The sequence below is a fragment of the Rattus norvegicus genome, chromosome 6 (assembly GCF_036323735.1).
Source record: "Rattus norvegicus strain BN/NHsdMcwi chromosome 6, GRCr8, whole genome shotgun sequence".
NCBI lineage: Eukaryota > Metazoa > Chordata > Mammalia > Rodentia > Muridae > Rattus > Rattus norvegicus.
In genome coordinates, this window is record NC_086024.1 from 74,800,998 (window position 1) to 74,823,650 (window position 22,653).

Below are 22,653 nucleotides of genomic sequence, written 5' to 3' on the forward strand. Positions count from 1 at the left end.
GGACTGGGCGTGGTAGTAGATGAGTTTCATCCCAGCATTAGGGAGATGGAGACAGAAGTGTCTCAGTGAGTTTCTGGACAACCCCATCTATAAAGTTCTAGGTCAGCCAGGCCGTACAGTAGACACAGACAGACAGACAGACAGACAGACAGACAGACAGACAGACAGACATGTTGGGGTTTTAAAGCAGGAATATTTTAGAGTATGATCCCATTGGTCCTTAAGGATAGCTGCCCCTGTAAGTAGTATCATTTTGTCTACCTTAGTGTTTGATGCAAATGTTTATTTTAAAAAACCGAACATGTTCTGAAAAAATGCCAAAAAGCACTGAAGTACGCTGTGTATCTTCAAGGCACTTCCAGTAAAACAGGACTAAGTAAAAGGATCGCAGTAAGTTTTATAAAAGTATTTGTTTCTTTGAATTAGTAAAGAAATAATTACTTTGTCCTTTTCATTTTCATTTTTAAAACAAATCATCTTGGGACAGACAGTATGATGGCTTAGCAGGTCCAGGAGTCCTTTCAATCAAGCCCAACGATCTGAGTTCCACCCCTATGATCTACATAGTGGAGAAACAGATTCATACCAGCTGCTCGCTAATCTTCCCCCACCTGTATGCCAGGGCAATCTTACACGGGCACACACACAGAAAATATGTATTTTTAAAATACATGAGTTACATATATTAACTGAAGGCCCTCTGGGCATAGCAGTTAAGTATGCTTGCTACTTAGACTTTTGTTCCTAGCTCTTCTCAGGTAGCTCACAACTGCCTGTATATACCTCTAACTCCAGAGGAACGAAAAGGCAAATTTGACTTACCCTTGTCTCCGTTGTAAGTGCAAATACATGGCAATTTTTCTTGTGGATTCCATAACCTAATAGTGCCATCTGCTGAACAAGAGAGTAATTGATTTTTTATGCCACTGTAGGCAAGACCCCAGACTGCATCTGTATGAGCAACTAAAGTGCCAGCTAGAACATGGGACTCTGTGAAGAAACAAATAAAGCATTAATTGGAGGAAGTTTGACAAACAATATGTACCTTACCATATAATTAAATATAAAGTATATGTAAAGCTAGGCACAGTAGCGTATGCCTTTATCCCAGCACCTGAGAAGCAGAACTCTGTGTTGTATAGGCCAGCCTGGTCTACATAGAAAGCCCAAGGCCAATCAGGGTTACACAGTAAGGCTCTGTCTCAAAACAAAACAAAATATAAAAACACCAAGAAACCAAAGCACAGATAGTGAATATTTCTAAGTATGGAATTATGAGTGGTTATTATCATTTATTCCAACAATACTAGTGCATTTTCACAATTTCTATGAATTGTGTGCAGGTAAAGCAGACATATGGGGACATAATTTACATAGCTATACTTCTCACTTACAGGGCACATCGATGGTAAGGGTATTAACCTAACTGCAACTCTCACTGTACTCAATTTCACAACACTTTAATTCCGTTTCCCTGTGTAGTCCTGGCTATCCCAGAACTTACTCTGTAGACCAGACTGTTCTTGAACTTAAGAGATCCACCTGCCTTTGCCTCCTGAGTGTTGGAATTAAAGGTGCACTAGAATGTCCAGCAATTTTCTCCTTCCAACTCCACTTTTCTTTTTTTGGGGGGGTGGGGGGTTCTTTTTTCTCGGAGCTGGGGACCGAACCCAGGGCCTTGCGCTTCCTAGGCAAGCGCTCTACCACTGAGCTAAATCCCCAACCCCCCAACTCCACTTTTCTAAAGTCCTAGGTGACCACAAATCCAGTGGACTAGTGCAAATATGCCTATTTTCTGAACATGTTGTATGAACATAATCATACAGAATGGGATTTGTGCCTAGTTTCTTACTTTCAAGTCATCTACTTTGTAGCACACATCTGTACTTCATTTCTTTTTATTGCCAAGTAACATTCCACTGTGTTTTAACATCTCATTTGACCATTCATCAGTAACAGATGGGAGATCTGAGGGCTAATTTGAGTACTGTATTAGGTCGTCCTCTATTTCCATTCACACGTCATTGTTATTGCCATCTCTCTCCTCCCAGCTTCCTTTACTGTGAATGACTACATCTTACATTCTACCAAGAAAACACATCCTAAAAAGAGAAAAACCCCAACCCTCTCCCATCTTATGCCCAACTTCAATCAATGTCACCATCTTTTCACTCCCATGGGACAATGAGACAGCTAAGTGGGTAAAAGCACTTGGCATAGGAACCCAGGAAAACACCTCCCAGAAGCTGTCTCTGACTTCCCCCGTACACTGCATGGCAACATATGGACAAGGTATTCACCATTACTCCTTCCTTACGTCATGGCAGTGTAAGTACCAACTATGTTAACTAACCAAAACAAAGAGAACTCTAAATGTTTGTTATTGTTTTAATAATCATGAACAATGCTGACATATATTTGAACATGTAGTTTTAAGTTTTAATCAAGAACAAGTATCTAAAAGTACAATTTATAAAAGTCAAAGTTTTGTTTTGCTTTTCATCTTGAAATTAAATAATTTTTTGCATGAAATAATGAATTAAATCCTGGCTATCTGTACTGTTTTTTGTTGTCTTTTATTTAATATCTAAGTATTAATCATACCGTCTCTTGAATTTAAAAATGGTTTACTTCAGTTAATTTTTTTCCCCTCTTCTTTTTATTAAGTGACATTAACACTTAAGAAATGTTTTAGACACAAGAATGTACTAAAATACTGCTGGCATGACATTTCTCTTTTAAATAATGAAACTTTCTAGCAAATAGAAGAACTAAAGGAACAAATTAATATGTTTGGACAACTTTGTAATAACATGTGAACTGTAGATTTTTGTCAGTTCTATTAACTAGAAAGGTCCTCTGTGCCCACTTACTCACCATATGTATCATAGGGATCCACATTAGGACTAGGCATATTCCACCACTGAATGGTTGCGTCAATACCACCACTAAAACACTGTTCTCCATTAGAACTAATAGCTAATGATAGGACAGGGCCACTATTACAGAAAAAAAGAGGAAAATTACTGATAAATTCTAAGAAGAAACTTAAGCCCCCCTCATTCCCTTCAACCCATTCATTTACGTAGCATCTAAACGCAATTTTAGGTAAAAATGTACAATTAAAAAGTACTATTATATAATATTCAAATATAATTAATAATTAATCAAATGAGGCATTATTCAACTTATTTCAAATGTTGAGAAAATTAGGTTTGAAAACAGACTGCTAACTATAAATAACTGTTGCACATTAAACACTAATTCAAGAAAACTTACATGTGGGCCCTAAATGTGTAGATAGGCTCTACATCTAAAGAGGCACTCCTAAAAAGAGAGAGAGGGGGGATGGGGAGAAGAGCATATTAAATCATCATAAATCACTAGTTGCTATTACAGATGCACGAAAGATACAAGATAGCAAAAATGAGTGTTCATAGGAACAAAACTAGAAGAAGAAAGTCAGTATTAAAATACTTGCTTTTTGGCAGGAACTGTCTTTTGCAAGTTCCAAAGTTTCAGGGTGTGGTCCTCAGAGGCAGTAACAAGCACAGGTTCTACAGGGTGGAAAGCTAATGCTCTCACGCCATCAAAGTGACTGCGTAGTGTATACTTGGGGTTCCAAGTCTTTCGCAAGGCATCTTTATTGGCAGGCAACTAGAACGAAAAAGCCAACAGTTTACAGGTAAAAGTAATAAACTCAAAGGAATGTGGACTTTTTCTGCTTTTTTTTTTTTTTGGTGTGTTTAAAATATATATTTAAAACTGTTTCACTAAAATATCCAGGGGCTTTTAAATGTACCTTAAAAACTTCAGAGCAAGTCTGTTTCTTTATGTAAGAATTCAGAAAAGTTATTTTGTTAAGACTTTCAAATACCTAGATCAAATGAAAAGCTCCTAATTATCAATCTAAATCCAAAGCTCCTACCAAATGTTAAGATGAGAACAGAAAATTGCCACTGCCATAATAATTTACATGAAAGCAGAACAGGAATATAAATTACCCAATACTCAAGGGTACAGTAAACACAGTAGTTTCCACTTACAAAATTGACCAGCACATAAAGAATTTCAAGGCAGAAAGTTAAGGAACTTTTGAAACAATAAACTAAAAACAAAAACGCTTTAAGAATGTTTTCCTATTTTTTTTGTTTGTTTGTTTGTTTCCTCTTAAGAAGAGTCTTCTGTCATCCACACTGGCCTTGAACGCACTATGTAGTTACCCTGAAATTACCATCCTCCTGATTCTCTCTCCCAAATTCAAGGATTACAGCATTGCCTACCCTGCACGGTTTATGTGGTGCTGGAGATCAAACCCAGGGATTTGGGCATGCTAGATAAGCACTGTTCCTAATTCTCGAGACTAATAAAGGTTAGTCTTTTTACCTTCATCTCGACATCAGAAAAGATAGGCTATAAAACCAGTTCTAAAAGCAGTTAAAAGTTTACTACAGTTTAGCTGAAAATGATTCAAAAATTAAGGCAGATAGCTTTAAAAAGTCATCCTAATGTAAGTATAATTTTTTTAAACGTTTAAAAAAGAAATTTGCTGAAAAACTAAAGTAAATGTAAAAAAATCTAAACAAATAGCTTTCAGTTGAATGTTTATGCTCAGAAAATATTTGACAAGCACCAGTCTAATATTAATCAAGTTCTTCCTATCTCCTTTTTGTAGCCCTTAAGTGAAGTTAAACATTCAGGAAATGATAAAAGCTAACTTTATGGTAACTGAAAAACAAAACTCAAAAACAAAACATGGCTTTTAAGACTTATCCTGACAGCAAAACCCTGATTTCTACAGCACCTATTTTGTTAATACCAAAATATGGCTTCAACTGAATTAATAAGAGTTAACAACTCAAGATGGATTTATCAACCAATATTTTGAAGTAGTAACTTCTACCTAATCCACCAAAATTTCTAAGATTTAAACACCACAAAAAAATTACAGCAAAAGTACGTTATTGCAAATCAACATATCAACACACTTATCTTTTCCATGCACCTTGACATTAATTCTCTTTTACAAATGATTCCAAAGAATAAGGAGCCTTCTATTAAATCAGTAAAAAATTAAAAATAAAACTGCACTTACATCATAACTATAGTCTGCATCATTTGTTACCGTCAAGTCTGCAAGGTCTCCAAGGCCCAGTACACTTAACAAAACATCATCAGAACCCATAATAAATGACTTGCCTCCTCCAGATGGAAACGTTATTGGTTCAGCTATAAAGAACAAAACCGCTTCTTAAATGCTGAAAAATCATACAGGACAATACAATATTGTGGGGAATTTAAGCACGAAACAGTTAAAAATTCAGCAATATTATGAATTCTACTTCCCATTTCCACACACAAAAAACCCTATTACTGAGTAGAAATAAACAAATGTATTCAAACTACAATGTAGTAGTTATCGTCCATAAATTGAACATAAACTGTATATATATTATCCCAAAGTGGAGGCTGAACACAAAAAATGTATCTATTTAGATCCCTCACAACTTTGGTAAACTGTAACTGGACAGTTTTGATTAAATAATCAGATTTCAGTCACTTCTGGTAAACAAATGTCTATCAACCTTGGGTCAGCTCATACAGTATTTTTTTTTAAGTCAATATGTGACTGCTAAATCGTCCTTTTAGTTTCTGAAGAAGTCCAAGAACACTGAGACATGACAGTTTGCAGACACTGCCATACCACTCATCAGTGCCAGTTACAGTGTAGAAAACAATGACTACTAATTTAAAGTGTCCTAAAGGGGACACCTGCTGACTTTAAAGCTCTTACTATGGCTTCACTTTAATGCCCTCTTTTATTTATTATGATGTTGCTAAAGTAAAAAAACAAAAAACAAAAACAAAAACAAAAACAAAAAAAACAAAACAAAACAATACAAAAAAAACCCCACTGACATTAAGTTTGGGTGAGAATGAAAGGAAAGCTTTACTTTGCTTAGTCACCTCATCTCGTTCTCTCGTGAATGGTTATACCTTCTATACCGATACCACAGTGTGAATTCAACTACCATCATTTGAATAACTAACTGTAACAAGACAATTCAAAGTATAAGCAGCAATTCTCAATATAATTAAGTATGTGCTTTGAAATCATAATAGAAACATTAAGGTGGCAGGAAAGAAATAATTATAAAATGAGTCAACCTAAACATTTAAAATTCAGGAACTTTAAAAAATACTTTTAAAAAACTCATGCTAATGAATTATGAAAAATGCCTACAAAATAGCATCTATTTAATAACTACAGGTAACAGGTGTAATGAAATATACTAATACTAATTTACTAATAATTCTGAAAATAATTCATTCAACTCATATATACTATTACCAAGGTAAATTTGTTAATTTAGAATTTTTAAGATTTTATTTGATAGTTTCCAGACTCAAGTGGTTCATTAAATAAAGGTATAATTCAGCAACTACCCTAATTTGAAAACACTTCAAATAATATACAGTATGTGTGTTAAGATGCTAAATATCTCATACATTTAAACCACTTGTCAGTTCCTGCAGTTGTTAAGCCATCATTCAATGGTTATACTTGAATATGAACAGCACGTAGCACTCATCTCTATCAATATTAGTACATAGTTACTGATAATGTAAGAAGCAGCTAAGAACGGTAAGATCAATAGTTTAAGAATTACATTAAAATCAGTAATCAAATTTTACTTTATAATTTTTACCAGTACAAAAACTTATTTAAGTTCATAATTTGTTTCTAAAATAATTTAAGACAGATGCTACACTTCCCTTCACTAACTATACAAGTATTCACTAACACAAACTTAAAAGCTCAATAAAAAACTTTACCATCACAAATCAACTCATTTTTTAATAAATTCTTTTTGTGGGAATCAAACACTGACCAGCTTCCAGGCACAAGAAGAAAAGTGGTTCAACAACTTTAGCTAGGTTATTTAACAAAAAAATATTATACTCATTTCTAAAATTAGTAATGTAAACTACATTTCTGCACCCTTCCTATATAGATATACATATTTGTTTATATCTAGTAAACGATACTACTTTTAATACTTATTTACGTCTCTATGCAAATAGATATTTTACATCATTATTTCTGCTCTATCACCCATCATTGCAGCATGAAGCAATCACACTAAATTCTTAATTTTTTGTTCTAATATCACTGCTGAAAGAATTAATGTCTATTTTACAAATCATTTTAAGTTCATGTATAATCACCTATAACAGTATATAGCATAACGATATAATCAACAAATTTAAATGAAATTATTAAATGAATATTTTATTGTACTTTTATTTTATTTATTTTTAGACAGGGTCGGTCTATACAGTCCTAGTCAACCTGGAGCTTGCTATATAGAACAGGACAGCTTCAAACTCACAGAGATCCTCCTGTCTCTGTGTTCTAAGCACTGGGACCTACGTTTTATTTTAATTATAGAAATTTTTATTAAGCAGAATTGTCTTTCATGAGAATCCTAGGGGTTATAAAATAGAATCTTTCAAAAAGGTCCTTTTTAAGAGTCCTGTAACTAGTTCTCCTTTTGACAGACAGCATGACCAAGAAGGAAACCTCTAGCTCTTGTCAAACTCCTCCTTTTTCTTGCAGTGACGTGTGTGTGTGTGTGTGTATGTGTGTGTGTGTGTGTGTGTGTGTATGTGTGTAACATTGTTAGACAAACACTCTGCCACTGAGATACATTCCCAGCCCCTTTTCTCCAATTTTATCAAACCTAAAGAACATGCAGGCCAATGACTGATGCCAGTCTTGCTGGTGACAATACAGAATGTAATTTGGTTTTCAATAGTTTAAAATGTTGTAATATTAGAGAACAGGGATTTGTTCTTTATAACTGAAATGTAACATGTATTTTTTTTTCCAAAGGCACCAAATTTTTTGTTGACAAAGTCACTAAAATAGGCTATGAGAATCACTCTTTTAAAATGAAGGTCAGTCCGGCCCCTTTACCCTCACTATGACAGAGGTTAGCAACTTATTTTCTTCTTAAAAACACACTCACACACTTGACAAACACACAGAGAGAGCCCTTCATGGCTTTTATACAGAATAAACCTACTGGCTTTTCCCTAAATTGGAATTAAAGGTTAAAAAGGGTTCATATCGTTAATCTGACTTTTCCTTAAACTGAAAAAAAAAAGGCAATCTAAAATATAAATTAAAAAAAAAACTTTAGTAAAAAACATTACACATTACTCAGAAAAAGAAAATCCCAAATCCAAACAATAAAAATGGTAGAGCTAGTATCTGTATTTTAGAAAAGAGAAAAAGAACATACTTTACTGGAAAGTACGGGGGGTGGGGGGGGAGAATCAAAGTTATTTTAATTTCCATTCTTTACTATTAGTTTTATTACATTATTTAAAAAAAATATTTCCTTAAAATTCTGTGAATTAAAAAAGGTAAGAAGTCATAAATCATGAAAAATACAAAATTGTTAAGCTTCACTGTAAGAAAATATGCCCAGAAAAACTTAGGGCAAAATGTATGTAAAAATTTGAAAAGAATGAACAAATCACCCTGCAAGCATAGGTAAAAATAAACCTACCTACATAAAATTACTAATATGTTATCATACATGTGTCATATATTAAAGTAATCTGGACTAAAACTGAGATTATTTAGAAGTATATCATCACCTAGAATTATACTATATCCATGTATCTTTAGGTAAAATCAGTTTCAAAACATTCTTAGGTAATATTTTTACTCCCTATGTACTTCTGGCTTAGATAAATTTTAGAAATCTTTTACTAGGTCATGAATACTTGCTACCAAGTTGAAAAATGATGTTTCTTATCCTAATATGATCCTAACAGTTACATCTACTTTTAGGACTAATATATAAGAAATACATTACACTTCCTAGCATTCCTATTAAGTGGTACTTATTAACAGCTGCTACATTTGAGCCACACTATGAAGAATTAGTTTTCTCCCCACCTGTATTTTTTAAAGTCTATTTATTAAATTGTTCTTTTCTTAATAGTAGATTGTAGGGTGAAGTTAGATTTAAGGAAGGTACTCGGAACTAACCTATGATGGAAACCACTACATCTAAAATGAAAACAAAAACAAATATAAAAAACTCGAAGACACATTTCATCCCTAAGCAATTATACCAAGAGCTTGCCCAACACCTCTAATGATCACGTGGATGATCTTTAGCATTCTAGAGAATAGCACGTTTGCAATATAAAGAGGTGGTTTGGAGTTAAGGAACTCAGCAATACAAACAAACACGATAGCTAAATGCTGTACCTTCCTCTGCTCTTGAACCTTCATGATCAGTCATTCTAGTAGAGGCTGACCTAGACTGATTAATGATTCCTGAAGGGATGTGGGGCAGCTCATCATCTCCCAGATCAGTTATCATGTCGCAGAGGTTTGTCCTGTTGACCCCTGTAAATTAACGTCAGCAGTAGAGGTTCATTTAATAGCTACCGCCTGACTTGCTGGCAGCCTTACTAAAGCAACTTACTAACAAAACAGGCTTTTAAGAAGTCCAAGCTATTAAATATCATCTTATACACAATTTTCTAAAATATTCTGAAAACATTTAAATATGTTGTACAGTCACAATTTTGTGGCTTTGTGGATACTGGATAGATCAGTAATAAGTAACACTGTATTTGAAACATATAGAGGGGGAGAGAAAAACTTCTTTCTATCACTCAACTTAAATTCTGTAAGTTCAGCCATAGAAAATGCTATTAAATCAATGGAAAAAGTTAGTATTTAAAGCTGAGATTTACTAGTCCATAAAACAAAACATGGGCCTTTCAATGTAAATCATTGTTTTTAAAAGTCAAAGAAATACATACAAAATGGCTTTTATGAGGGTGCAACAAACAATTAACTTTCCCTGTTGTTTTTATGAGTATTTTCCCACCATATTGGGGAATGTCCCCAATTGTGAATGAATGTCATTCACAATTTAACCCAACTTGTTAAAAGTTGTTTCTTAGAATTATTTACCTCAAATTTTCACTTTCCCAAATTAGAAACAGATTTTTCCTTGAGTTCTTTGAAATTCGTGTAATGACAGAAAAAGTCAGCACTGTCATAGGCCATAAATTTAAAAAATAATTTCAACTAAGGCCTAGATAACACAAAACTCAAAGAGTATATACATACCAGTTATGGTATACTCTTTTACTATGAATTACATAACTGAGTTACATAGTATACTTTTAAAATATGAGTTACACAAGATGAAACTTAGTTTTAACCATGTCAAAGAAAATTTAGGGGAAAAAAAGCATTTAAAATCAGCATAAAAGGAATGAAAATAAATTCAAGGTCAAACATCATGTCCTCATATTCATCAGTATGAACACTAATGAGCTCACTAAACAAGGCTGCTTTGTGATTAAAATCACCGGCAGGTATTTGAAGATCAGGTAGCCCACAGGAAATTCATTTATCTATGGATAAATAGATATCTATGGATAAATAGAATGAGAGGCAACTGGAGGCCAGTATAGAATGGAAATAAATGAAAATTTGCACATTATTTTATAGTAGTCCCTAACTAAAAATGGTTAAAAAAAAGTCAATTTTTTAATGTGTGCAATATATGATATCCTCTAAATTTTCCAAAAGAATTATAATGGAGAAACTGTGACTTGAGCATTTTTTCCTTGCCAGTGATGCAATCATAAATTCTCTAAACAAATGAAAAAAACAAAAGAAAAAGCAATGCTGACTGGATATCCAACAACCAGGTAATTCAATGTGAAAGAAAGAAAATCTTTCTCACACACAAGTCTTCTTTATAACTTTCTGACTTGTGACTACTGCAGTTAAAACTCTGCAATCAAATATTAATAATTCTACAACTTATAAAGAGGAAAAAAGTTATATTTTATAAAATAATTTTCCCTTAAATTTCCTTTAAATTTACTAGACTATGTTAGACTCAATTTTTTAATAATCTTCATGCCCATTTACTGTCTATCAAATCTGAATACCACCAATTAAATTATCATCTACTCTACTGCTTCCTCCATCAGCACTGCCAAGTACTTCGTTCTTCTCGAATAAAGACTCCTAAGATCATCCACTTAACCTTACACACGCTTCATGTGTTTTTCTATTCCATCCTTTACTTTGACACAAATCTCCTTAACTCTCCATATAATACAAATTATTCTGCATTCTGCTTTGATTGATTGAATCTGCCCTTTCCATCTCTCTCTCTCTCTCTCTCTCTCTCTTCCTCCTCCTCCCCCTCCTCCTCCCTCTCTCACTCTTTCTCCCACCCTCCTGCTTGCTCTCATGCAGGCAAGCGTGTGCATGCATACACACACGTTTGGCCTATACAAATCCTATGTATTTCTCTATCCAAATCTATTTCCTCAGAAAATTTTTTACTAATTTTTTTTTGCTATAAGAATTTATTATGTGTCCGTGTGCTTTAGTAAATACTTATGTGTGGCTTTAGTAACTACTTATAAATAATTTTGTTATGATAGCTAATAACAAGCATTAAGAAAATTTCTAAAGCTTTATCTTGTTTTAGAAAATATGGAAAAATAAATTCCTAAGAAAGTAGACTTGGAAATACAGAAGGGAGTAGGGATGACTATTAAAGTCATTGCTTAAATCTAGGCTCTAGAATTACATAATAATATCTTTACATGCTTACAGCTAAACATTAGTCTAAGTAGCACAATGCCAATTTTAGAAGATGAAACTTCTCTACTCTTATACTAGTTTCTCAAAAGCTGTCAAAAGATGGAAGCAGATTTCATTACGAGAGATCATAGTGTCTGCTCTGCCAAGTAGAGCACCTTTCAACTGCAAATGAATCAGTACATTTACTCAGGTACCGAGGACTGAGCATAAGGGCTTGCACATGCTAGGCCATAACTGACTCTGTCCACCTCTTCAAATGCAAGCTTACTGCATCTTCATATGAATCCTAAACCCAAAGATTCTAAATAATTTAACAGTTTTAAATGCTGAAGTATTATTAGTATGAGATTATTATGCCTAATGTTAACATAAATATCAATGGCTTAGAGGCTCAGTGGTTTCCTATAAAAACATTGGTTGAGTTAGGTTTAGGACACACACCTGTAATTCTGGCACTTGAGAGGCTGAGGCAAAAGGATTGGGAGTCTGAGATAAGCCTGGACTATACAGTGAGGCTCTATCTCAAATACAAGTAATAAAATACAATAAAAATACTTCTTCAGTTCTTAAACATTGCAGGGATTTAAAAGAAATATTGTGTGTGTGTGTGTGTGTGTGTGTGTGTGTGTGTGGTAGCGGCTTACACTTCTAATCCTAGCAATCTAGAGATAGAAATAGGTGGATCAAGAGTTTCAAGGCCAGCCTAACCTATTTAAAAAAAAAAAAAAAAAAAAAAACCTCTGCTTTAGAAGAGGGGAGGAGATTTCTAACTTTTAAGTGAAGAAAACTACTATGAATTATAAAACACAACACATCTACTCTTAACTGTGACTTTCAGATTTTACATAAATGTACATTCCTCTAAATAGGCTGTAGCATGATGGGAACATCCGTAAACTGACCACTGTTACTTACACACTCAAACTTTATCTTCCTTTGCACACTACTTATAGTACTTTCTCCAAATCTAAAGCTAACATTTTTCCTTTCTTAAATGTGGTCTTTGCTAACCCATAATGGTTAAGAGGCAAACAGTTTTATCTTCTGACTATGACTATAATTAAAATAAACCTTTCACAGGGGTTGGGGATTTAGCTCAGCGGTAGAGCGCTTGCCTAGTGAGCACAAGGCCCTGGGTTCGGTCCCCAGCTCCGAAAAAAAGAAAAGAAAAATAAATAAATAAATAAACCTTTCACATTGTTAGAAATAATCTCAGGGTCTTGAAGAAACAAAAAAGAATACATACCAAAAAGCAAGAGAACACTGAGAATAAGTAAGTGTGCAGAGCCTAAACCGCCAACGTTTTAACCTGGCTTTTATCCCTGATGTAAGTGGTGACTGTGTCTCATGCTATCGGTGGGACTCAACTTTCATAATCTCACCTGAAAGTTCAGGAAGTGAGTCCTTACAGGCTATCTTTAAAAAGAAAAAATTAAGTTTCTCACAACATGGCAACTGTTGTTTTAAATAAATGTGACACTACAATATTGAAGAAAAATAAGCAGAACTATGAAGTTAGTCTGTGGCTTTAAAAGTGCACTGACTCTTGAGAGTATCTTACTGACCTGAGATGAAAATAACTGAAAAGGAAAAGGTGGGAAGAGTAACCCAGAGCACAGGATTGACTGGCCCATTTGAACACTGTGGAACATTAGACCGGGAATGGGAAGAGCCGAGGAAAAGCTAGTTAGACAATGGAGAAGATGAAAAGAAGGGATGGGGAGGGTACTAACCTGAGATTAAAAAACAAATGAACAGACAAACAAACAAAAAACTCAATGGTTTGTTTACATTTTGAAGCTAGGATCTCAAGTAGTTCAGGTAGGCCTTAAATTTCTGATCATCGTACTTTTCTGTATGCCAAGTGCTGGAGTTACAGGCATTTGTCACCGCGCCTATTTCAGGTCTGCTGGAGTTACAGGCATTTGTCACCGCGCCTATTTCAGGTCTGCTTAAAAGTATAAAACTGAAGCCACAAACAGAAAATAAATTATTCTTTGTATAATAACATCCCTTTGCTATGAGATAGATTCGCCTTTCCCAATGTATTGATTGATATTCTATTAGAAAATGTACAGTGATCCTATAACATTGGTGAAGGAAATGGTAAAATCACTCTATATATTGAGAGGGCAGGCAAGTTACTCTAGAGAACATTAAATGAATCCTTTTATCAAATATGATAAAACTTGAACTTATGACAAGAATTAAAATCATTTTATTGCACCCACCTTGCAAGACTTTTATGCAAGTATTCTATTCTAATCTTCCCACTCAGTAAACTCTTTATTATACAAAGGCCCTACTACATTTTTCAATTAAAGAGGCTGACCCCTTCCACTCTTCATTTCCTGTGCATTGATTCTTTTACACTAGCCAATCAATAAGACTTTAATTGGACCCCAGCTAATGGGAAAAAGACACAGTCACCAATTGCACTGGAATAAAAACCAAGTATACTTTCTGTCTCAGTGTATTTTGCTCTTTGGAAAATCATTCTCTTGACCAAGAGTAAAGTTTGCTTGTTCAGATACTTCACTTGGAATGGCGGTGGTCTCTCTCTTTGCAATACCCTCAATTTATTTCTAATGTTAATATACATGAGATTAACTAGAAAAATTAAAACAAGTTGCTCTGTTAAAAAAGAAGATTGTAAATATATATATATAGTCTCAAAATGTGAATCTGTGAAATCCAGAAAGGCTATAAATCTTTTGAAGAAAACAAATTAGAGCAGGCTCTCATGCAGCACAAGTGGACCTGAAATTTTCTATAAGCTGAAGATGCTGCTGAACTTCCAACCATCTTGCCTCTCCTTGAGATTACAAATACGTACCCCACACTGTGTTTATGTGGTACTGGAGGCAGGATTAAAACTGCATGGATGCTAGAGCAAGCATTCTACTGCCTCAACTATATTCCCAGCCCAGTTTTATGTTCTCAAGTCAACACAAATTTTATGCAGTACAAAAATAACAACTGGCTAAGAATAAAGACAGTAATAATACAGTTTCATTCTTTTCATGTTAAAGACAAATAACAACTAAAAATGTTTAAAAGCATTTTAGTTCCTCATATTCTAAATAAAGGGTTCCAGGTTTTTTTTATGTGAATCAATCAAGTGTATAATGCTCCCAATGCTATAAACCGTGTGCTATTTAATCATCATGCATTTATATAGCTTTACTGAACTAACACATGTAGTAAAAAATGGAGAATGTCAAAAGATAGAAAATTCTATGAAAATGAGGTTTTGTTGTTGTTTTGTCTCAAGATGGGGTTTCTCTGTGTAGTCCTGGCCATCCTGGAACTTAATCTGTAGACCAGGCAGTCATGGAATTCAGAGATCTTTCTGCTTGTGCCTATCCCAGTGCGAAGACTAAAGGTATACACCACCACCTGGCTGAAACTGATATTTAAAAATTAAAAAAATATTTTTCTCACCCTCACTCCACTCTCAAGTATACACCATTAACCCTAGCTCTTTTCTACAATTGTTTATTTGATGTATTTTGTCATCACAATGAAAAGTTGACCAATAGAAGTATCTAATACAGGTGTGTATTTTTAAAAAAGATATAACTGCAACATACAGGATTTGGTGCTATTCAAGGTTCTGGGTATCTACTGGTGGTCTTGAAGCATCCTCAGTTAGGACACTACCACTTTTCCTTAAACTACATCTACATGACAGATTTACAGTCAATGTTTTCATACTGAACTCTGAATTCATCCATTTTTAATTTATAATTTCATGAAGAAAATGTGGAAAGTAAACAATTCCTCTGTCCCTGCCCTTCCTACACAGATGTGTACCTGATATTTATATAAATATTTAAAAATCAGAAACAACTTTAAAGTTGAACTAACAGAGACCAGGTCAAATGCACAGAAGTATTATATGAGTACAAAAGTTTAGGTTTTGGAAACTAAAAAAGGGTTAAGGACGTAGCTGAGGAGTAAAGCATGTGCATGTGTAAAACTTAAGGTTCTATACTCAACATGGTCAAAAGCCAGAAGGTTCACTTTGGACGATGTGGAAGAACACATCCTAGCCCTAGGTTGAAAAAAAGAGGCAGAAGGAATACAAGTTCAATGGTAGCTTGGGCTAGATTGAGGTCCTCAAAACAAGTAGACTCTCTTAAGAGAAATCTACAACCACACTCTTGGGTATGTCCTACTTTATTTCTGAGCACCTCCCCTTTCTCTTAATCCTCATACTTAAATTAAATCTATGTTAAAATAACTTTTGTAAAATCCCAACTCCATGTCTGGATGGACAGATGGACAGATGGATGGAGAGAGAGAGAGAGAGAGAATAAAAAATAATAAATTGGGGCTGGGGATTTAGCTCAGTGGTAGAGCGCTTACCTAGGAAGCGCAAGGCCCTGGGTTCGGTCCCCAGCTCAGAAAAAAAGAACCAAAAAAAAAATAAATAAATAATAATAATAAATTAAGTTAAACCGTATAACATACAAAAGGCTTATATATAAAAGTATTTCAAAGTTTTAGGAAAATATTACATGCAAATATTCTATGCAGTTAATTTCTGACCAGCAGTAACAGTTAAATTTTACTTTTGCCTTTGTATTCATAAACTTTAAACAAACAAAACACAAAGTCTCACTAATATAGCAGCTAGCTAGGCTAGTCTTCAACCTCCTATATAGCCCCGGCTGCCATTGAACTTGCCAGGGCTACACACATAAGCCCTGTCTCAAAACAAAGAAACACAAACAAAGCAATAAAACAAAAAAGCCTTCAGAGGCTAGATATATTTCTACTAACTCTCAAAAAGATCTAGATCTATTCATAGTGTATACAGACGCAACATTAAAATATTTAGGTTAGGTCAGTACACGGTATGTGTAATATAACCCGAAGTTACTTTAAAATAAGACATTTTCCATCACTCTTTTTGGGGTGGGGAGTTACTGTTGTTTGAAACAGGGTTTCTTTGTGTAATTCTGGCTGTTAGAGCTGTAACTGTTAGATCTGGCTGGTCTTGAACGCAGAGATCTATCAGTCTCTGCCTCCCCTGGGATTTAAAGGCATAAGTACTGCCCAGTTATTTTATTTCTTAAAAATAAAACTTAAATCCTAAAATTCAAATGTGATTTTATCTAAACTGCAATCAACCATGCAATAGTACCTACATACTCAACATGCATATATTATAGTAAATGGTGTTAAAACTAAACAGAGCCCCAGCCTAGCACGTAATGTTTTAAGATATAAGTAGTTCATAACACATTCTGAAACTTCCTTTTATTCCCATGCAACAACACAACTAGCACTAAGTTATAAAATTGTCAGAAGGTGGGGATTAACTCAGTAGTAAAGCACTTGCCTAGCAAGCATAAAATTCTAGTTTCAGTCCCCAACATCAATGAAGAAAGGGAAATGAGGAAAAGGAAGGAAAGGAAAGAGAGGAAACTAACAGGTGAAATTCTCAAAACTCCAGTTAACTCCACAATAAATTAAATGATTCAAAAACTGTGTTATTGCAGAGAACACTACTTCTGATATTCCTGCCATTTCATAAGCCAATGTATCTAGAAACAGGACCAGGAAGGAATGTCTCTGTCTTAGTCTTTGTTTTGCACTATTTTAGACCTTGACACACTTGTTACTTTACTCTTTAGCTTTATCTATTTATTTATCTATCTATTTGAGATAGGGTCTCATGGCAATCATGGCTAGCATGGAGATCCCCAGGTTCAGGCTGGCCTTGAACTTGCATAGATCTGACTGCCTCTACTTTGCCTTGTGAGTGCTGGAATTAAACATCTATGCCTGGGAAGGTTTATTTTATGTGTGTGGATGTTTTGCCTGTGTGTATATTTGTGTATCATGTGGATGCAGTACCCATCTAAACAACGAGGGCACAAGTCCCTCTGGGACTGGAACTATGTAGCTGTTTGCTAACAACCATGTGCATGTCGGAATCCAACCCAGGTCCTCTTCAAGAGGAGCAAGTGCTCTTAACTTGATATACTTTAATAAAAAAATAAACAAATAAAAATGTTGGCCTACAAGTCAATAGCTAATTCTAAATGAAAATTTTCCAAACAAAATTTCAAGGCTCTCCATTACTGTCGCAGATGAGAGGATTTTCCCTGGGTGTTCGCAAGAATAACTCACAAAACAGAAAGTTACCTGTCTCAGAGGTTCATACTTTTACAAAGAGCACACATGCAGGCACTCAAAGAGAACCAATTATGGACGAAATAGCCCTTCTTATCACCTCTTATAGTACCATCGCCTCTGCCAAATGGTGTAGTCAAGTAAATATTACTCAGAAAAAGAATATGGCTGCTAAGTGTCCTTGAATTATGACCAAAAGCAAAAAACCTGAGGAAGGATTACCTACCCCGCTTACTTAAAGATTCTCCAACTAAGAAATGCTGCTAATAAGGAATACCTTTAAGTAGAAAATAGAAGAATTTGGACTTTCTTTCCTTCTGAACAAGTTTCTATTATTTTGAATTCCAAAGCCAATATTCCTTTTAATTTGACAAATCTTTAAAGTTTTGAAATCTTTTCACCTTTATCTTACATATTTGAAGAATTTTCTATTTGACCAATTACACACCCTCTATTTAAATTACACAACAGATAAAGTTTAAAGTTAGTTGCTCCCTTTATGGCATAAAAAGTAAACTTGCATTAAAAAGCCGACTTTCCAACATCAGCATAGGAAAAGTAGCAGTCACAGCTGCACTTACTCTTTGCCCCTCTCTTCCCCTTCCGCTCCTTCTTGTACTGCTCCTTCAGCTTACTCATTAGCCCCTGGTCTACATCCCAAACCTCAGCAGTGGGGGAGAGGTCATCCTTATCTACATGCAGCACATTGTTAAAAGAAAAACATCAGCAGTTGGCAATGCAAGCTGTTGGCAGTAAACTGTTAAAAGCTTTACATCATTGTAATGAAGATATTATAACAGCATATACTCAAAACACTTTAAAGGTGCAGTCTTGGTTTGGTACTCACAACTCAAAGTAAGTTCTTAAGTTCCTAAGCATTTAATATCATTAACAGATAAACAATAGTTCATTTTTATTTATGACAAATTTGAGCATTCTTTCATAAATGGACTAACACCAAAAATCTAATATTAAGAAATAGATCACTGCATCTTTATAAAAAGTATTAATAAAAAGTTAATAAAAAGTATTCAGCCAGCATCATATAAGCAAACAAATGAACTGCATGCAAATTAATAATAAAGTGCAAGCTATAAATATCAGTGCCATTTCATTGATGAAATTAGTCATGCATCCCTGTCATAATAGTTCTGCATGCATAGGGTAACTGTTCTAGGACAGAAAGGTATTCTAGTCTGACATAATACATATAGTTTCCAAATACAATGTCTCAGATAATTCAAACAAAGCATTCAAAGAACACCACCTGTCTCCATCCCTTCATAACAGTTCAACATTTTATTACCTTTTTCCATTGGACTACAACTAAAGATTCGCAAAGTAACAGAATAAAAATAATATAGTAAAAATAAAACAAATATGAAAATTCAAATTCCACTTTAGTTTTGATTTGAGTTTATTTTTCTCCAGGGTGAAATAGTGACAAGCACAGAGAAATTAAAACACACATGGTTTCTGGTAGTATTTTTCTTGTGTGTATATGTGTGTTTTCAGCAATATTTAAGTAAATAATTATGCTGGGGGCGGGGTGGGAGTGATCAACTCATAGTGAACTAGAGAAGTTAAAACAACAGTATAAAAATAGTTTTCTTAGTATTATTATTATTCATTGAGGATTTCCCTTCATCGAGTTTTAAGGCAACTTTATTATTCTAAATTTAATAGTTGCACATTAACTGTTTTAGAGTCCTATTAATAAATAAAAATCATACCTAAACTCTTAGTTTTTAAATAAGTTACACTAAATATTAAGAGTTTAGTTTTTAGGGGTTGGGGATTTAGCTCAGTGGTAGAGTGCTTGCCTAGCAAGCGCAAGGCCCTGGGTTCGGTCCCCAGCTCCGAAAAGAAAAAAAAAAAAATTAAGTTGTTTTTTTTTGGGGTTTCTTTTGGTTGTAACTTTTTTTAAGATTTATTTATTTACTATAGATGAGTACACTGTAGCTGTCTTCAGACACGCCAGAAGAGGGCATCAGATCCCATCACAGATGACTGTGAGCCACCATGTGGTTGCTGGGATTTGAATTCAGGACCTCTGGAAGAGCAGTCAGTGCTCTTAACTGCTGAGCCATCTCTCCAGCCCCAAGAGTTTAGTTTTAAGTTTTGGTAACTAAGCATATTCTGTTTGGTAGTTTCATAAGCTCCCAGGCCTCACTCAATCAGTGAGAGTAAGAGAAAAGCCTTCCGGCTGCCCCTCTCGATTGTGTGTAAAGCAAGCATAACAAGGTCTCATGTATGAACATCAGAGAGAAAAAAGTCAGAGTTCCTATATCTTGATTCTTTTCTACTGTTAATGCCTTTCCTCTATCATCTCAGGTGGCTGGTAGGTGAAAAGATGTTAATTTGCTAAATTCTGTTTCTTGAAACTAACTGAAGATTAATATTTCCATGAATTGTCAAATATGTAATTGTAGCAGTTTTAATATTTATATAAGAAAAAACTAATTTTAAATGTACTCTAGTCATGAGGTTTCCTGATAACTATGCTGTATCTTGTTCATTTATTGAATAACCTAACCTGAGTCATTTGAACTCATCTTTTTTGTTGGGGGACTGGGTCTCGGAACACAGCACCAGCTAGCCTGGACTAATGATCCTCCTGTCTCACTCAATCTTGCTGTGAATTAAGGACTTGCACCTCAAGACCTCATAGAGTCATCTTAATGAAACTAATAATTCCTGTTGTCAACTACTTACACTAAGACAAATTGACAGACTAAAAATAAATAAGTGGCACAATACTTTACATAGGAAAGAAAACTAATTATAATGCCAATTTTCTAAATGTCCTGAGTAGCAAACATGAAGCTGTGAATGGCTATTAGTACAGTAGCAAAGAACAGAGTGAAAAAGCAAAGAAAAAAAAGTTATTACTTGCAAGATAACCTCAAATCTAGAAAACAAAATGAACTAAGGAGGTGCAAAGAACAGGTTGGTGGATGCATATGTGCACAAAAACATCCTGGAACTTGCCTGGTAAGCAACAGATGATTTGATATTGCTTATAAGAAATAGGTAAGAGCAAAAAGGAAGAGGCAGGATAATCTTCTATATATTAATCCTGTTTTAAAAAATCTAGGAGGGGGGATACCAAGAAATGAAGTTGAATCAATTATGGGAACTTATTTTTCCTTAAAAGAAACACAAACATGCACAAAAAGTTGATTCCTAACAACTTGAAGCCAGAAAACAATAAAATTCTATTATGGTAATTCTATTGGCAAAGCAGAATGTCTATTAACCATAGCATAAACTTATAACTGGTTTCATGTCATGAAAACATCAATACTTTATCATTTGTCTATAAATACTAATATTCATATATTAATTATATTTTCTGATCCTCATTAAGTCTAGAGATCATAATTTCAAAAGCTGAAGTAAGTGAATTTTTTTTAAAAATTTATTTATTTTATTTATGTGAGTACACTATCACTGTCTTCAGACGCACCAGAAGAGGGCATCAGATTTCATTACAGATGGTTGTGAGCCACCATGTGGTTGCTGGGAATTGAACTCAGGACCTCTGGAAGAGCAGTCGGTGCTCTTAACCTTTGAGTCCTCTCCCCAGCCCCTAAGTGAATATTCTTAAAGTGCCACTTATCCCCATGAGAAAAAGGCAAATGACATGCCTGCTAATACTTGTAATTATGTGAAGAACATAAGCTGCTAAAATTAAACCATACTGTCTAATTAAATAACAGAGGAAGATGTAACAGCTTCCTTTAGAAGCAATGGTTTCATAAGATAACAAGACTGTAGAGTATGTTTAAGACTCTTCAATTAATGTGAATCGAAAAACCTTCCCATTTAAAAACCATTATAAATTTAAGTGAATTAAATATAATGGTAGTGATTTTTACATGCATTCTCTTGGTTTCAGAAAAAAATGAACCTAATAACAGCTGTTGAGTAAGTGAATTTCACAAACACTGCATAGATCCTTTCTGCTTTTATGTAGAAACTGCTAGGATCACCAAGCATATAACATGCCTTCAGTTTCAGTCTCATTTGGTATTGAGGCTTTCTTGGTTATTCCCACTTAGAAAGAAAATGAAGATTAAGAGCTGTCACTCGGGTTGGGGATTTAGCTCAGTGGTAGAGCCCTTGCCTAGGAAGCGCAAGGCCCTGGGTTCGGTCCCCAGCTCCGAAAAAAAAGAACCAAAAAAAAAAAAAAAAAAAAAAAAAAAGAGCTGTCACTCACAAGTCAGGTCCTCTTTACAACTCCATAGCCAGTCTCTGCACAAAGTGCTAATCACCTGAATGTGACATCATTAAAAAAGCAATTCTATTTCACATCAATTTCTTAACTGTTTGTCCTTTGGGCTAAAAGTTAAAATTGTATCAACTTTAGTTAAAGAAAAAAGAAATGTTGTATGCCAAGATTTAGCTAAACAGATGCTCTATGTACTTTTAACTAATAAGCAAATTATACACATATACATATGTGTGTACATATATTCATATACTTAATGAATGTCTCTATAATTCTGTAGATGATTTCTAATTTTATATCTGACATTTATTTATGGTCCCTAAAATACATTTATACTACAAAATGCTTGTAAAACTTCTACCTTTACATAACAAATTTTCTGGAAAAAAAAAACTGGTACTTTTGAAGTTATAGGAATAATATAGTCAAAGATTTAATGCGTTGGATATAAACTAATTTTTTTCTTTTACAGTTTCTCCTATAAACAAACATTTAGGTTTCTCCTAAAATATAACATTTCTGAAAGTACAAGTACATCCAAAGTCCAGACAATAACTGTAGTTTTGTAGTTTTCAATTAATGTGCCCCTCCTATTTTCACT

The 22,653-nt window shown here is 34.3% G+C and overlaps 1 protein-coding gene across 4 annotated transcripts in view; it reads right to left on the reverse strand.

The window, feature by feature from the left end:
• The window catches only part of Strn3 (striatin 3), an 86,318-nt gene that overhangs the window by 17,842 nt on the left and 45,823 nt on the right, over positions 1-22,653 (reverse strand). The window contains exons 8-14 of one of the 4 annotated variants that reach the window (NM_001029897.3): positions 18,400-18,510; positions 9,293-9,433; positions 5,096-5,229; positions 3,482-3,657; positions 3,280-3,327; positions 2,878-2,999; positions 823-990 (exon numbers count right to left, since the gene is read on the reverse strand). In NM_001029897.3, the coding sequence (NP_001025068.1) occupies positions 823-990; positions 2,878-2,999; positions 3,280-3,327; positions 3,482-3,657; positions 5,096-5,229; positions 9,293-9,433; positions 18,400-18,510 (900 nt within the window). The remainder of the gene's footprint in view (positions 1-822; positions 991-2,877; positions 3,000-3,279; positions 3,328-3,481; positions 3,658-5,095; positions 5,230-9,292; positions 9,434-18,399; positions 18,511-22,653) is intronic. The other 3 variants (XM_006240075.4, XM_006240076.4, XM_006240077.4) reach the window with 3 other exon arrangements.